Source organism: Vulpes vulpes, chromosome 11, assembly GCF_048418805.1.
Source record: "Vulpes vulpes isolate BD-2025 chromosome 11, VulVul3, whole genome shotgun sequence".
Classification (NCBI taxonomy): domain Eukaryota; kingdom Metazoa; phylum Chordata; class Mammalia; order Carnivora; family Canidae; genus Vulpes; species Vulpes vulpes.
In genome coordinates, this window is record NC_132790.1 from 36,734,568 (window position 1) to 36,752,948 (window position 18,381).

General features: G+C 35.8%; 1 protein-coding gene across 2 annotated transcripts in view; it reads left to right on the top strand.

Annotated features, from left to right (window-relative positions):
- The first annotated feature begins 522 nt into the window (after positions 1-522).
- Positions 523-18,381, top strand: part of EED (embryonic ectoderm development) — a 29,342-nt gene continuing 11,483 nt past the window's right edge. The window contains exons 1-8 of one of the 2 annotated variants that reach the window (XM_026015224.2): positions 523-1,359; positions 6,141-6,293; positions 8,157-8,249; positions 10,898-10,963; positions 12,018-12,143; positions 12,808-12,889; positions 16,032-16,123; positions 18,079-18,212. In XM_026015224.2, coding sequence (XP_025871009.1) covers positions 1,246-1,359; positions 6,141-6,293; positions 8,157-8,249; positions 10,898-10,963; positions 12,018-12,143; positions 12,808-12,889; positions 16,032-16,123; positions 18,079-18,212 — 860 coding nt within the window. In that variant the 5' untranslated portion in view covers positions 523-1,245. The remainder of the gene's footprint in view (positions 1,360-6,140; positions 6,294-8,156; positions 8,250-10,897; positions 10,964-12,017; positions 12,144-12,807; positions 12,890-16,031; positions 16,124-18,078; positions 18,213-18,381) is intronic. The other variant, XM_026015223.2, reaches the window with a different exon arrangement.

Below are 18,381 nucleotides of genomic sequence, written 5' to 3' on the forward strand. Positions count from 1 at the left end.
TTTATTTGACACCTGTCAAGCGCCCAGATATACCAACAGTGAACAAACATTTTGGTGAAGTATAACAGTTTTGTTGCCTTTCCCTAAAATCTTCTTGTATCTGGTGTGTCCTCAAAATTTTGTCCGTCAAGTATCACAGTCATACATAGTCGGAGATAACTACTGATTTTTAGGCCTTGGCGTTGTTCAGGGCCTTGACAATTTCTTGTTAAAAAGAGCACTTTAGACTATACGACTCATTGGAGTCTAGAATCGTAACCGCAGGATGTTGCTAACTTAAATGATACTCAACATCGGCACAACTGGGGGAGAATCATCACTGATTAAAATAAATATTCATCAGCTTAGACAGTCATCAAGAATTTGGGACGCATCCAGACAGTCCGCCTCGGCGGTGCTTTGAAATCCACCCCGGGCCACGGACACCCGGGGGCAGACTACCTGGCTCGGCCGACAAGCTTTCGGAGAGGAGGGGCCCCGGGAGGCGGGTCTGGACAACCCAGCGCGAGAATACGCCCCAGCGCATGCGCAGGTCTGAGTCGGTAACTTCCACTTGCCAGATGGGGGAGGCAAGTGGGAGGGACTGCACGGTTTTCGAACTCCTATCCACAACGAAACACTAGACCTTCCAGAGTTCCCCGAATAATGCGAGAGCATTGTCCTCCGAGCTCAAGATTAAGGACACTTGGCGTACGCCGCTAAAGCAAGAGGTGACTTCTCGTATCTTCCCCCAACCCCTGGAACATCGGTGGTCTAGTCCATTCCACAGACTTTCGAGTCCTTGCAGCGGGTCGGGGAACGAAGGATTGGGCCGATTGCGGCTGAAACGTCTTTGGAAGGAGGAAGGGGGTGAGGGCGCATCCCTTTGAGTTCCGCCTCTTCTTTTTCGAGACGGCAGTGGGGAAAGGGGACGTACGAAATACTGCTCTCGACAGCCAACGGATCCCACCTCTCCGTGCAAACTGCCGGGAGGGCGGCGGGAAAAGGGCAAGACGGGAGCAGGGAAAGGGAACGAGCCAGGAAGCTGCGCGGGAGGGCGCGCACGCGCGCCCCTTTTTCAGCAGTGTGGCGGGGTCGCACGCACGCCCGCCTCGGCGGCTGGGCGCGGTTTGCGACAGTGGGGGGAGCGGTGGAGGTGGCGGCGGCAGCGGCAACTTTGCGGCAGGCTCCGGCCGGGCTTGCTTGACGGCGGTGTGGCGGAGGCCCCGCCCTAGGCGGCAGGAACCTGGAGGGAGGCGGAGGAATATGTCCGAGAGGGAAGTGTCGACAGCGCCGGCGGGAACAGACATGCCTGCGGCCAAGAAGCAGAAGCTGAGTAGCGACGAGAACAGCAACCCGGACCTCTCTGGAGACGAGAATGTGAGTGTGGCCCAGAGCAGTGCGGACGGGACTCCGGAATGAAAGTTTTAAGTTCTTTTTTAAACTGTCGGCGTGGGGGCGGGCGGGGTGGCTGCTGTGGGGGGAGGGAGAGGTGTCACCCTCAGGAAAACGCGGGCGGGGAGGAGAAAACCGAACTGGTCTCTGCGGGGATTTCGAGCGGGGGCCGAGAGCGAGCAGAAACTTGGCGGAGGAGAGTGGGCTCAGAGAGCGTGGTGGGCGGGGGTCCGGAGGGGTCTGCGCCTGGACCCCCGGGCGAGGTCGGGGGCCTTGGGGAGACTTGGGGGGGAGTGCAGATCTGAGATTCCAGGAGTTTAAAAGGCAACTTAGAGATTTTTCTGAGAAAGTTGGAAGGAGGAGCCAGCGTGAGTTAGCGACTCTTAAGAAGGAATTGGATCGTGTCTCTCTTCGACCCTCACCGATTGTCCAGGACGCGAAGCGCAGTTACATCTTCAACTTGACGGGGTTTGGGTGACTCCTCTGAAGATGGGATTTCAGGTCTGCCCCTGTCCTGTGGGTGGGGATGGGCGTCCCTGACAGTCGGCTTTCCTTCCGGAGCAGAATTGAGAGGGTCGTCTTATGAGTCGGAGGGAAACCACCTTTGATGTAATGGGAAGAATCGGTTACTATTTTTAAAGTTTTACTAAAGTAGAGGGATGACCTGGAAGATTTTAGGCAACAGTGGTAAAGACACATGTCTTCAGGTGTGGACTCGTCGTTTCGCAAATCTAAGATATTTTGGAATCAGAGTTTTTCTTTTTAAAAACTCTGAAATGGATCTCGGTAATCATTCTAGGGTTTAGGTAAGTCGCCAGGAATGACTAAAGTGACATTAATTTTCAGTTTTAAGTTTATACCAATAAGGTCAGCAAAACGACAATTCAGAGTTATCCAAATGTGGATTTTCATCATGCATGGGAATAATATCGGAGTATATTTTTAAAACCTTCGAAGTGCTGTGGGAGGGTGTTGTTTTTTCATTTTTTTTTTTCAGCTTGTCCAGTTTTAGGAATAAACGCCGTCTTACCCATTTCCTAAATTCTACATCGTTACATCACTAACTGAAGCTTACATATGGCATGGTGTCATGACCAAAATTTTCACTGGAGAGATGGAAAAGAATTTTTGTAGACAGAAGAAAGGTAGTTTGTGGGATTTGGACTTGAAGTTTCTGGATAGTTGAGGTGTTGAACGTTACTTTAAATCTTTTTCCTGTTTGTACTTCTCAATTTTATATATTGCTTTCTAAAGCTTTTGGCCCTCTTCATTTCAGTCCTTGGAGCCTGTTTTATTTCTGGGCAAATTAGGTGAGCCATTAGGAGTACAGATTGGATCCACATGTTAGGTTAAAATTCTCGATCTGCTTACTGGCTGCTTGACCTTGAGCAAGCTACTTGATCTACTTTTCTTAATTTAGAAATGGAGATAATAATGGTGTTTACCTCAAAGAGTGTTTGTGTGGACTAAATGAGATAATACAGGTAAATTGCATAGAAGAGTCCCTGCTCCACTCTGAAGTACTATACAACAGTTAATTACTATGAAGACTTATGCTTCTGGCCCTTGCACATATTAAATAATCAAGCGGAAATGTAATGAAAATGTCAGTACTCTATTTAGACTGAGGAAAATTTCAGGGGACCTAATAAATTGAAAGCCTTTTTGGTAGACCCTTGAGGATATATTCTTTACATTCTAAAGCTATTTGGCACCAAACAGTGAATTAAGCTTTTGTTTTGGTTCTCTCTTTTGAATAGGGACTTTAAACCTTTTTAGTGCTTTGGACACCTCAATGCATTTGGGTAGCCTTCTCAGAACATTTTTTAATGTATAAAATACAGTATATAAGGCTACAAATAAACTAACAAAATGATGAAATGTTATTAAAATGTTTTTCAAAACAAATTTAAGGTTTGTTTTAGTAAGTTGCTTTAATATAAAGTGTTCAAGTAAGTACTTTTTTTAAGTTTGTTTATTTTTTTTAAGTAATTTGTTCACGCAGCATGGGGCTGGAACTAAAACCCAGAGATCCTGAGCCCGTGCCCTGCCTACTGAGCTAGTCAGGTGCCCCAGTTACTTCATTAGCACATTAAACAACTGGATCAAGCGGAGGGTCTGGTAGTAGCGATGGTCATAAACAGTTTTTTGAGATCTGCAACTACAAGAATAATATAAAAATATTTGATTTCCACTGATGAGAAAGTCAGAGCTATAGTAGTATTTGCATGTATGTTGCCTTCTTTTAATAGAAGGAAATGCTAAATTTCAGTTAAAGATGGTGAAAATTAAGTAGGTTTGTTTGTTTTTGCCATTTAAACTCACAGGCCCTGTGAATTCCACCCAGCAACCCTAAATGAGGACATGGGTTAGAGGGAAGCAGTGAGGAAAGGCAGTAAAGAACACTGTAGAAAATTAAGTTCAGAGAAAGCTAACAGGGGTAGTAGTGGTCTTACTCTTGAGGAAACTGAATAATGAAAAGCCAAAAGCAAGTGAGTAAAGAATGTGGTGTTTTTGAGTTGGGAGTTAAGGTAACCTGAGCAATTACTACTGTGGATGTGAATCAAAGAAATAAAGAATTGAAAGGACGTATTTTAGGGGTTTTGTATATGTATATGCCATTTTATTGAATTTATAAAGGTCTTAATGACTGCAGAGTATTTATTTCACTTCTGGAAGAGTATTAATGGTTGCCTAGTACAGGGATGAATCTAGAGATTTATACTTGGCTTAAGTAACCTGTGGCAAGATTAAGGGACAAATTACAGTTTCCTCGTTGGGCAAAAAAAGATGGTAGTGCCATATCATCTTTTTGTATCTTGAGGAGGTGCCAAGGTGGAAGTCAGCCTATACACAGATACTCAGCAAAGGTTTGATTTTAATTTAAAGATAAAATTAAAGCATTGTGACTGTTGCATTTCCATTTGATTCCTTCGTGATTTTCCTTTGGAGATGAGTTAAACAAAACAGTGTTTCGTGTGGTTTCTTGACTTGCCGTTGAATTTTGGGCCAGAATGTAAAGAAGCCGGTGAATAAATGTCAGTCTTATTTTACTTCTCTAGTGTTAAAAGACAGTTTTCAGAAAAAGGTAAGTGAAACATGTTAATTTTTATTTACTCCTATGAGAGAACCAGGCAAGTTTAAGTCAAATAATATACATTTATACATTAAAGGAATGGAGAGGTGAAATTGCAGATGGAGGCAAAAGTTTTTTAGAGAGTGTAAGGGAAGGCATTTTGAACCTCTTCCTCAGTTATCCACAGTATAAAATGAATTTTAAGGTTGTTCAAAGGCAATGAAGAGGGCTAGAATCTGATATCATGGAAAGGTGTGCTATAGATAGTACATAGTTTTTCACTGAAGGATGGTTATTTTCTACACTAGATGTTAACTATGTGAAACTGGGAAAGAGGGTGAGAAATAGAGATATAAACCGTGATTTCAGCCTAGGAACTGAACTTTAGAATTTTACATTTTTTTTGTCTGATTGTATTTACATTAAATTACAATTCAAAAAAAAAAATAAATTACAATTCACATGTTGAACACTTACTGTGTCCCCATCTATCCAATTTTTTATCCTAATTGATACATTCAAGAATAATTAGTGTTTTGTTTTGTTTTTAAAGGTAGGACCGTTTGAAATTTTGAAAAGTATCCCCAAGAACAACTGTATAATACCATCCTGTTTTTAGGTGAATTAGTATGAATTTTTTATATGCTTTTGGACATTCCCGTTAATTTTTGAAACTTCTGTAAATATAAAACTCGGAGGCAATCATTTAGAACTAACCCCTAAGGCACTGTTTCCTAGACTTGTTTTAATAGATATTAACAGGCATTCCATGAAAAATAGGCTTCCTCTGGAGTGAGTTTAGGAACTATTACCCTAAGGCAATAGGTTTAAAGAAATCTCTTTATTCCAAAGAACACACTGAAATCTGTAGTCAGAGGAGGTAGTTAAATCTTAGATTAGAGAGCCATGAATGTATTTTGGGGACTGGAGATAGGGTATACATTAAGTGAATTTTCACGATTTTCTGCAGTCATTTCTACATTTGGAAGGACTTTAATTATAGAGAGTTTCTGGAATTCTATATAAGCATTATTACATAAGAGCTGTGAGACAAATGTCACTTGTAAATAGCACAGAATATGTAAGATTTTAAAGAAATTCTAAATTGTTGTATTCTAATTAAGCGTAATTTGAATGATAACAGGATTTTCAGAAACTGTATCTGGAATAAGCGGCAGTAGCACTCCCTGATCCTCAGAGGGCCACTGACCACTGTATTCCAAGCTGAGCAGCGGTCAAATGAATTATGAAGACATGTAGTTGAGTCAGATTTAGGAGTCACAGCTTTGGTTGGAATCCCAGCAACCCTAAGCAGCAAGAGACCACTTAAGCTTTCTAAACAACACTTCCTTATCTAAAAGTACCTTCTGTGAAGAGTTGTAAACATGAAATGAGCCAGTGTATTAAGGTGGCTGGCATAGAACTGTGCTCTATTATTTAAAGGCAGTATTATTCTTACTATTACTCTGATGAGCTTTTCTTGTTTATATTATTGCTGAAATACCAAAAATCCACAAATAATGTGTAACTGGTTTGCTTTTTATCCTTATTTGGAGATAGGAATCATTTTTTCCATTTCTTGTAGAATTTGTTAATTACTACTTCTGGGTTAGTCAGCTACCCAGCACAAAGTCATTTGCTGTTACAGTATTGCTGTTTCATGTAATTTTTCCTAATTTACTGGTTACAGGATGATGCTGTCAGTATAGAAAGTGGTACCAACACTGAACGCCCTGATACACCTACAAATACACCAAATGCTCCTGGAAGGAAAAGTTGGGGGAAGGGAAAATGGAAGTCAAAGAAATGCAAATATTCTTTCAAGTGTGTAAATAGTCTCAAGGTATGTGCAGAAAGATCCTGTAGGCTGAGTGCTCGCCTTCAGAATAATTTTCAGTGGTAAACATTTTCTGCTCAGATACTTTGTCAAGTTTTAAATATTTTTTAAAAAGTATTTTGAAGGTTTTTGTTGTTGCCTAGACTGCATTGTTATTAAATTTGTTTTGCTTTATTTGTTTTAATTTAAATGGGTAATACCTAGTACTACATACTGGGTTTTCTTTTTTATTTGTATTAAGATAAAAGATTTTGGAATGTGTTATTCTTTGTATTTTGATTAAAACTTTCAAACAAAGCCACTTCTTGATGCCGCTACTAAAAAGAACTGAATGTGTCCTATTAACTTTCAGTCAACATAAATTGAAACAGATGTCTTTGTGCAGTTTTTAAATATTTAATCCTTATATTTGTGGTAAAGTATTCAGAAAGCATAAAAAACTCTGGCTATATGGAAATTAATTTTCCTGTCTGTGTAGCAAAATACATTGCTCAGTGTGTCAAATTATATTCTCTTAAATGGAGGAAAATTAATTTCCGTATTTTTATTTTATTTTAAGATTTTATTTATTTATTCATGAGAGACACAGAAAGAGGCAGGCTCCATGCAGGGAGCCTGACGTGGGACTTCATTAGGGACTCCAGGATTATGCCCTGGACCGAAGGCAGGCGTTCAACCTCTGAGCCATTCAGGCGTCCCTGTATTTTTTTTTTTTTTTTTAAGCAAAGTGTCTATTATAGTTTTGTGTTAATAGTTATTTTAACCTATTTCTAGGTAGTATGTTTGGGAGGTGTTGGTTTTCCTGTTTAAATGGATTAAATATTTCAAAAACCTAAAGCTGTGACTTTTCAAAGAATGAGAAACGAAGGTTGTTAAAGGTGAATGTGAAAGTTAATGTTCAGTGCCAGGAGATTGACAGTAAAAGTCTAAGGCTGAAAAATAATATTGTGAATAAAAGTGAATACTGTTGACCCTTGAACAACTTGAGGCTTGAAGTGCTCTGCCCCCACCTTTGTGCAGTAGAAAATCTAAGTTTAATTTTGGATTCCCCTAAACTTCACTACTTAATATAACCTCTTGTTGATCAGAAGTCAGTAATACACCCTACCAGTAACATAAAGTTGATTAACACCTGTTTTGTACCTGTGTGTATTTTATACTACATTCTTAAAGTAACATAAAAGAAATGTTAAGAAAATCATAAGAAAATACGTTTACAGTACTGTGTTAAAAAAAAAAAAATGTGTTTAATTGGACCTCTGCAGTTCCAACCTGTGTCATTCAGGGTTCAACTGTACTTGTATTTTATGTACCTCCTTAATAGCCTCTTGGTAACTGATGTTACAGTCCTTTGCCTCCCCTGGGCAACACTGCTCAGGTATTATTGTTTGTTATGAAATTTGGGATTTTTTTTTTTTGGACCCAAATCCAAGATTATTTGAAATTGTTTCTATAGGAATAATGGAAAGCAGTGATTTGAATGGGGTCTGATATGCTTCATTTTACAGGGAAAAAAATTAAACCTAATAAGGTTTAGTGAGTATTAGAGAAGCTGTATTAACTTTTAGTATATTTGTTCATTTCCTGTTTGAGAAACAAAAGTTAATGTCCGTATGTCCCAAGAGATTAAATGCATCTATGATAATTATCCAGTTTAATTTTGATCAGAATATGATTGGGTTTAAGAAAACAGAAGGCACATATCGAAGTGTTTTCATAGATGAGTTCTCATTTCCTGATCTCTACTTTAAATAGTGGCCTACATTTTGTGGCAGGCGTGGGAGGAGTTTAAGGGGAAATGAAATGGTCAGTTCACCATTCTTTTGTTTTTAAATTATAGTAATTTTTCTTTTATGATTTTTTTTATAGGAAGATCATAATCAACCATTATTTGGAGTACAGTTTAACTGGCACAGTAAAGAAGGAGATCCATTAGTGTTTGCAACTGTAGGAAGCAACAGAGTGAGTGTTCAGGGGTCTGTTTGGCATTTGGTTTGATTATTAGACTTCAGTGTTATAATATTGAAGTGTAATTATCGTGAAGTAAATTTGGCATAGCTGGTTTACTAATATTCCTTATGTAATATTCTAGAAATTGTCACAAACTAGTTAAAAATGTTGAAACCTGGTATACACAACTGACAATACATCTTTATTTCATTTATTACTCTCAGTTGTTCATGAACAGCTTTCTGTTTATATTTCGTTCTCATTAATATTTCATTTTGCATGGCTGAAAAAATTGATTCCTGTTTTTGTGTATCATTCAAATTAGGATATAAAGTCTATAGTTTCTTAAAAATAATAAACTTAGTGGCTCTCTGTAAATTCAAAGCATAATCCAGTGGCTTATATATTAGGTATTGAAAGTATTTTAAATATTTGCAATAAACATGTTAGGTTTATTTTTATTTAAGGAAGCCAAAAAGTATCTTGAACTGAGAGAAGTGTATGGAAGAAACATGGTGACACATTTTAACATAAACCATTTTGAACTTTTTAGTTTAAATAGGGGCTGAAGTGGTGGACTGCAAAGACTTATTTATTCTGTTGACTTCCAGATAAATGGAGAACTGGAAGATTCCTTAGTCCTTAGGGAAAATTGTCCTCTTAAGTTTGCATTAGCTAACATTCTGGTTATCCATTAATACTATACTAGGAATTAGGAGAAATACCATAGAAATTGGTTGTTAGGTTTGGAAAAAGAAAAACTGAGGAAATAGAAATTAGTTGTTAGGTTTGGAAAAAGAAAAACTGAGGAAATAGAAATAGTTGTTAGGTTTGGAAAAAGAAAAACTGAGGAAATAGACTAATTAGATACCCTTTAACAACAAATACAAGTTACTTCCTCTGCCTTTAGCTTAAGAGGTGAAGAGGAGCGAATCTAGAGATGATCCATACATTGTTACTTTGAGTAAAATAAAATTTTATGCTTCTTTAGTAGTTGTATTAAGCTTCTTAGGCAATAAAAGAATGTGATTTTAATGCATACTGTTTTCTCTATTTGATTTTTGTTTCTCAAGTGTTGGTATTCTGTTTTCAAACAAAGTAACCTTACAAGAGAGTTGTAAACTCTGTATTTTTCAAATGTCAGCGTATTTTCAAGTTTTTTTTCCCTACAAGTTTAAGAATCATAATAAACACATGCATCCATTCTGGGCTAGATCCTTTCTATTCCATTTTTCTAAAAAGTAAAATTTGGCTTCAGGTAATTTTCTATAAAACTTTCTTTAAGGAAAGTTTTAATTACATTTAAGGCTCTGGCGCTTTTACTAGGTTGTTGAAATACTGAAAATTTGAAACTTGGCTACTGCAATTGATAACATGGAATAACAGCTTTTTTTGGTGTTTAGCCAAATGTGGCTTGTGATACATGGCTTCTTATAGTTGTCTGGTTCCTAAATTCTTTGGGGGGGGAAAAAGTCATGGGGAAAGATACAGGTTCAAGAAAAAGATTAGGTTATTTTTTCCTAGTTGGGAACATAAGTGCTTTAATTTGAATCTATTTTTAAGACATAACTGTAAACCTAAGATTATACTTCACTAACTTGGCCATGATAATAGAATTAATTATAAGTAGTGCTTCAATATACTTATTTAAGTGTTCCAGGTATTCTAACAGAAAGTATCCCTAGTTTCATTTAAAATGACATGAAAAGCCATTGGATAGTTTACTGAATTTTTACAAAAAGTTCTGTTTGGATTTTTGTTTGTTTTTAAGATTTTATATATTCATGAGAGAGAGAGAGGCAGAGAAACAGGCAGAGGGAAAAGCAGGCTCCCTGCAAGGAGCTGGATGTGTGGGACTCAATCCCGGATCCTGGGGATCCTGCCCTGAGCCGCACGGCAGACAGACGCTGAACCGCTGAGCCACCCAGGCATCTCCGGACTTTTTTTGTTTGTTTGTTTTTTAAAGAAAAAAAAACCCCACAAAATTCTAGGACATAAACTAGTTTAGCACTCATAAGGAATATTTTTTAGACTATTAGAGTGATTTTATTAATTTTATAGGCAGTGATAGATCATTTATAGGATCTGCTAAAATTAATAAGTATTGCTAACATGAGTATAATCTGTAAGAAAAATAGAAAATTTATTAAAGTTTTAATTGTATATAGTTTATATGTTAACTTTAGAATATACAGCAAATAAAAAGGACAGCCATACATCAGAAAGTTAATATTTAATAAGCTGTGTTCATGAGAAAAACTTACTAGGCAAATTATAGACTTTATTATTTGTAATTAATATGTAAGTATTCATAAACTACCAAAGACTTTAAGAACTTGATTTAAAAAAATAATAAACTACAGTTTTACTTTGAGGAATTCAGCTGTATTCACTTTGAAGAATTGGTGTAATTACATGAATGAGATCTAAATTTAAAACATTGGAAATAGAAACCATTATTATTGCTACAATATTTATTATACTAAGGAAATTATATAATACATTAGGCTTTATAAATGGTTCCTTAAGTTTAAAGAAGCTATTCTAAAGCAATTTCTGTAGTATCTTTAAGACATTTGTGACTAAAATATGTTTCAAAGGTGAAGAAATTGTGGTTTCTGTATTTGAGATGCAATTTACTATATTTTTGTTTTTATTAGGTTACCTTATATGAATGTCACTCACAAGGAGAAATCCGGTTGTTGCAGTCTTATGTGGATGCTGATGTATCCTTTCTTGGGTTTTTAATATCTTTGGCTAAAGAAATTGACTTTTAATAAGTACACCAAAACTTTTTCATAGTTCCCAAAGTTATGCTGTCCTTTCTTTAACCAGTGCTGTTTCTTAACTATCACCCAAGAGATTTGTCATATCTAGTTTATCTAATTTTCCTGATCCCTAGAAATGCATTGAAAGGTGGATATGAGTGGATAGAGGTGCCTGAAGATGTGCTTTGAAAATCCAGTAATAGAAATGATAGCAGAGAGTAGCTAAAACGCCTTGTTTCTTTGACCTTGCTTAGAATTTTATCACTTTAGAGTAGTTAATATTAATAAATAGGGGCTGATAAGAAGCTGTGACTGGCACTCATACCAAGTACTTGAACAACAAAGCCTATAGGGAATAAGTAAATGTGCTGTTTGTTTAGGAAATAAAATACTCCAAAACATGAGTACCTAAAGAAAAAGAAAGATTTAAAAAGCCAAAGGTTAGACAAAGCTTGATGATATGGTATTTCTTTCAGATCCATTTGAAAACCTAGCAAACAAGAAAAGGAAAGGATATTCATTCCTCTGTAGTTTATGCGGGAAGAAGTGACCTGTAACCATGTTGGGAAAGTTTCTCACAGGAAAAGGTGGAAAACTGAACAGTTAACTCTTTATCTAGCAATGCATAGTCAGAAGTATTGAGATAAAAAGGTTTAGCAAGTTCTAGCCTGTGGGGCTAGCTACCTGTCTTTTTAAATAAAATTTTACTGGGACACAGCTATACTCCTTCATTTGCATATTGTCTATGGTTGCTTTCAAATGACAGTGGAGTATTTATGCAGGAATCTAAATAATCATCAAAACTGAGTGGAAGGACTGGCTTTGTTTGACCGCATGGTATAGATTATAAACCTAAAGTGTCCATTGTTTAAATATGGTTGTGTAAGGAGAAACGAGAACTCCTGTGTCAAAAACTTGAGCATTTCTTTAGAGGTTTCCATGTATTATACTATAATCTTTGACATGTTTACTTTTCAAAAACAAATTCTATTTCTTAACTGGCATTTCTTAGGCTGATGAAAACTTTTATACTTGTGCATGGACATATGATAGTAATACAAGCCATCCTTTGCTGGCAGTGGCTGGATCTAGAGGCATAATTAGGATAATTAATCCCATAACAATGCAGTGCATAAAGGTAGGTTTTTTGTTAAATTATATACACACTTTTTTGAATACAGAAAATTGTGTGAAAACGTGTCATTTTTAATTGAAAGCTAGTGGAATCAATATCTGTACAATCTTGATTTGTACTTTTTTCGTTTTTTGCTTCTTTTAGACAATTCTTTTGAGACCTTTGTTACATTTGATAATACAAATTAAGGAATAAGTGGGAAGTTTTTATTATTTGCAATTTTTTTTTTTTAAAAAAAGTAATTTCTCTTCTGCCTTGCTGTATTCTGAAAGGGTCTATATGAACTATAGGGGAAGAGTGAGTACTTTTTCCAAATATCCTGATCAGGGATGTAAAGAACTAACTGAAAGGTGAAACCTGGGAATTTGATACTAAGAAGTTTTGCAAATCACCTTATTCAGAAGTTTTTAAGTCTGGGGCACATTAGAATCAAGTCAGTATCTTTTAAATCCTTGCCTGGTCTCAGCTGATCCAGTCCAATCAGAGGACCTGCAGATATAAGACTTAAGCATCTTTTTTTTTTCCTTTGACTTTGTCCATTGATTTTAATATGCAGCCAGCTTTGAGAACCACTACTTTAAGTGAAACTATTTTTCCATTCTCTTAAGATTAATGAAAGAATTTATTGATTTTAATATGAAAGTTGAATGTTATAAATTTATTGTAGCATTATGTTGGCCATGGAAATGCTATCAATGAGCTGAAATTCCACCCAAGAGATCCAAATCTTCTCCTCTCAGTAAGTAAAGGTAAGAGAAGCAAATGTTTCTTTAGTCCTATTTATTTAGGAATTATTTTTTAAGGGACAAAGAGTTCTAAGGTACTAGAAAAGAAAAAAACCAACAGCCAAACTTGAAAAGAATTATAAAGTAGGGATGCCTCAGTGGCTCAGCGGTTGAGCATCTGCCTTCAGCTCAAGTCGTGTACCCGTGGTCGCTGGATCGAGTCCCGCATCGAGTTCCCTGCATGGAGCCTGCTTCTCCCTCTGCCTGTGTCTCTGCCTCTGTGTGTGTCTCATGAATAAATAAATGAACTTACAAAATACATTTTAATAGAAGAACGTCAGGCTATGTTAGCATCCCCAGGTCCAAAATTAGGTAAAAAGACCATGAAATATGCTTTTAATATCAGACATAGATAAAATAATTGGTACTGAAGATTAAGCATGTATCAACCTTACGATAGTGCATTATCATCATTTATCCTCAATTAGATTATTTTAAGCTATATTAATTTTTAAGTGGCAGATCACCAAAGTTATGATATTAAGAATTCTTAAAATAGTTTAGCAAGTCCTCTTATCACTGACCAGCCATGTAGTTAGAAATAATGCATCTGAAAATCTGTTTTGCTTTTTCATGTATAAAGTTTTTGTTTTATAAAGGATTCTCTAATAGAATTCCTTAAAATGCTAAATTCTCCAGCATAAGCTCTTTGAAATATTTCCCATACATGTAAAGAGAAAGCCCTGCCTTGCTCTATATGCTTATGTTGGGAATATAAGTTATTCAGGGTTCAGAGAAGCCTTTTACTCATTTCTGAGCTTTCTGAAATCAGCTGTGTTCTTATTTCTACATTCTGTTCTTGATTGCCTTTTCTCTTTTTCTACATTATTATTCTAGTCAAGTTTATTCTTAAAGGCTTGTCAAACCTGTAACCTTCCCTCACTATCTGCAGGTACTAAAAAATGTTCTCAAATCAAAACTCTTCCATGAAAATGTTTCTGTGTGATTTTTCTTTATCTACCAAGGCTTAAGTTTGGAAATCAACATCTAAGAAGAGTTGATAACTTTTTCTCTTTTCTTGATAATAGCTGGGCCCAAGTATTTCTTTACAAGTGATAATAGGTCATAATGCCACACTTTTTAAATATCACAGCTCTCTAACCCAGCTCTTGCTCTGTTGTGTCAGTAAGTGTAAAGATAACCTACAGTTACAGATCTAATAAGGGATTTGTATCAAGAGCTCTTAAAATTCAACAAGACAACCCTTTAAAAATGGACAAAGGTGTAGAATACTGACTTTCTAAAGAATATACACAAATGTCCAGTGAGCACATGAAAAAAATGCATAATATCATTTAATTAGGGAAATGCAAATCAAAAACACAATGAGAGGGACGTCTGGGTGGCTTGGCAGTTGGGCATCTGCCTTTGGCTCAGGGCGTGATCCTGGGATCCTGGGATTGAGTCCCACATCAGGCTTCTTGCGTGGAGCCTGCTTTTCCCTCTCCTTGTGTCTCTGCCTCTCTCTCACTGTGTCTCTCATGGATAAATAAATAAAATCTTAAAAAAAAAAACCCACACAATGAGACCACTTTATACCTACTAGGGTTGACAGTAATCAAAAAGACAATAACATATGTTGACTAAGAGGTAGATAAGTTTGAAGCCCCTTATACATCGCTGGTGGGAAAGTAAAATGTATCTTCCTTAAAAACCAGTCTAACCTGCCAAAACTCATATTTAACATTCAACAGTTGGTGCTGCTGGCAGGAATATCACTCAGATATAAAAATTTCTATTAGTCATGCTATTTTGGGTGGACTATTATCAAAACCTAAGCAAATGGCGACCTGGATTAATTCAAACTTCATTCAAGGTCTGATTTTTGTCCTTTGAGCCTGCTAAGACCCTTAGTCTAATCAACTTCACAAAAGTATCATAGTAACATGAATAGATAATCTAAGACCATAAAAAACAGTGGCATTTAATATAGTTTAATTACCATAATGATCTGCAAATGTAGAAACATGGGTCCAGAAAATTTTGGGAGCTGCTTTTGTTAAATATTAAGCTTTCTAATATCTTAAATATTAAGCTTTCCAATATGTTACAATAAAATTTCCTGTGTTCTTTTAGTTTCTAAGTTGTATCATAATCGGGCTATATATTTTGTTCAGACCATATATTTAGAGTCATCTGATTTCAAAAAAAGCAAGCAACAGTGCCTTGTGAAAATGTCACATAGGTTATATCATGGCTGCACATGCTGATATAGACCATTAATTAAAATACGATCGCCTTTTTAAATTAAAGAAGGAATCAAACATCACTGATTAAAAGTAGATACTATTTTATTGGGAAAAAAAAAAGTCTAGCAGTTCCTCAAAAGGTTAAATGTAGAAATACCATTGCTGTGTGTGTATGTAGTCAAGAAAAATGAAAACAAATGTCTACACAAAAACTTGTACACAATTGGAATCAAGAAATAATTTTTACAGCAGTGTTAATTTCTACTATTTATAGTTGCCTTCTAGTGTATGGAATATGTTAATATTCATATATAGTATAGGCATTGTTATATTTCACACAATACATTTTTATGTTGTGGCTATATATTTTGCTGCTAATGTTTAGTGGAAAATGAGATTGTTCAAATTACAGTTATATTTCTAGGAGGTCTATAATACTATAAAAGCTTATTGTGGTGTATGTAGTTTTTAATCCTATTTTGGGTTTGCTTTAGAAATCTTGCAGTCCCCTTCAATTTGTAAATGTGGATTCTGTGGAGGAAAAAGCTTTATCTTACTCTGTGTCATAGAGTATCTTACTCTGTGACATGTAAGTTTCAACATGAAACCTAAGTCAAATCTCTAAGTAATCTCAGGAGCATGAGTCCATCAAATTAGGATATGATTTGAGGTAAATAAGCTAAACATATTTTAAGACCACATAGATATTTCTTTTTGATCTGAAAAGTTTGAGCTCATACTTAAGTCTGCATGTTGATGTAAATATTTTAAGCAGTTATATAATGTAGATTACATTCCCAGTCCTCCCTGTGTATTGCTGAAGTCCAAACTTTTGTAGTTTTCACTTCTTTACAGAGGTTTTGAGAGTCCAGAGTAAATGAAGGATAAAAGTCCATTTTAATTCTTTTTATGTCTAGATCATGCCTTACGATTGTGGAATATCCAGACAGACACTCTGGTGGCGATATTTGGAGGCGTAGAAGGGCACAGAGATGAAGTTCTGAGTGCTGTAAGTTCAAAGCTGCAGGGCAGTGACCATCAGGTGTACAGAGCTCTGAACAATCCTTATGGAACTCTGACATGAAAGCATATGGTTGGTTTCATATAGTCTGCCAGCCACTCATTTTATTTACTTGGGACATAATAAGGTTTTTAGTTTACAGATGAAGCAAGTAAGGCTCTTCGTGCTTTATCTGTACTCTCTTGCACTTTATACCAGCACCTAGAATCTCATGAAACAATACCATGAACTTGTTTAATCAAAAATCACCAAGGTAACTTTTGTTTTGCTGTTTCTCAATTACTGAAGAAAAAGGTTAAGCTGCTTAGCAATTGAGATCGGCTTTCATTTTTTATTTGAAGTTGAAATATAAGATCTATTTTTAGGAATTGTTTTATTATGCTTAAACTAAGTTTCAGGTAATCCTTTGGTTTCATGGTATCTTTATGTTTTATAATTTGTTGATTCATTTTAATGAAAATGATATTTTTGGTCAGCTAGTATTTTCACATTATTTTAGTTTTACTTACATTTTATTTATAGCTTATCTAGTGGTTTTACAAGTCTTCGGTATTTTATTAAACTGTAAAGAGGCACCATGTTTTGAAGCAGGTAGCGTTTTATTTGAAAGGACTTAAATATTCCTGTAGTTAGAGTTTATATTCTTTTGAGAATCATACCTACCTCCTCAGCTACCTTGTCACCTTGGATTTTCTAAAGTTGCAGTAGCATTCTCCCATCTGGTTTTGTGTCTTAAAAGCCATGACACCATCCGTTAAGAATTATAAATTCAAGGGATCCCTGGATGGTGCAGCAGTTTGGTGCCTGCCTTTGGCCCAGGGCGTGATCCTGGAGACCCGGGTTCGAGTCCCATGTCGGGCTCCCAGTGCATGGAGCCTGCTTCTCCCTCTGCCTATGTCTCTGCCTCTCTCTCTCTCTCTCTGTGTGACTATCATAAATAAATAAAAATTAAAAAAAAAAAGAATTATAAATTCGAGCTACTGATTGTAAGGGTGTCTTATTGCTGTTGACAGTGAGGTAATTAGAAGTAGCAGCAACCAGACTTGTGAATTCAGTGAACACCAAACCTAAAACCCTTAGGCTCTTGTAAAACAGTATTCATGACCAATTCAAAGGTTGGAGTACACAAATATCTAGATTAATAAAGAAAATATTCTCTTCCTCAGAACTCTGTACTGTTTTCTTCCCTTTTTTTAAAGGTTTTATTTTAACACATGAACCATGTGCTAAATTAAATAGCATCTTGGTGCCTCATTGTTTTATCTATGAAATAAGGTGGGATAAGGTTGTTATTATAGATGTTCTGTTAGGTGTCTTCAAAATTAGTAGCTAGCAAATGAAAAAGTTAAAATATCTTGTCCCTTTTTTAGACCTTTTTTTTACCTTTTTTCTTTTTAAAAGTGAACTTATAACCTATATAACAAGTATTTTACTTAGGTACACAGATGAAGTAAAATTTCAGTTTTGTTTAAGGACTCATTGTATAGTTTCACATATAGCTGTCAGTTTCATTGTTTAATCAGGGTTGGACAAAGAAAACTTACATAGGTCTTTGTCATGGAATAACTGTTTCAATTTATAATATATATAATATATAATGAATAATTCATTCAGTTTACTTTCAAAATCAAAGGAAATATTTAAAGATAATTGAATAGATAAAACTGAATTCAAATAATTTACTTATATTGTAAACTCACATATTTACTCACATATTGTGAGTAAATGTGTAATTTACTCACATATTGTGATCATGACAAATCAGTTAAAATAAATCTTGAAAAAAATCTTGAAAGCAGCATCAACTGATTTATGGGCTACATAGATAAAATGTATGTGTATGACTTGAAATACGGTTTTCGTTATGTTGTACATCAGATGAAAATTGGATAGTTTAATTTTGGGCAATTTTGGATATTTAAGCTTTTCTGTTTTACATACAGGACTATGATCTTTTGGGTGAAAAAATAATGTCCTGTGGTATGGATCACTCTCTTAAACTTTGGAGGATCAATTCAAAGAGAATGATGAATGCAATTAAGGAATCTTACGATTATAACCCAAATAAAACTAACAGGTAAAAACTGTGCTATTTAAAACTATTTCATGCTGTTGGATAGATGCATTTTACTTTCTCTAGAATTTTTAAATAATTCTCCAACATTGAGTTTAGAAGCCTTTTTTTAAATAACTTTGAGGTACCAGTTTACCATACCATAAAGTTTACTCATTTTAAATCAGTCTTA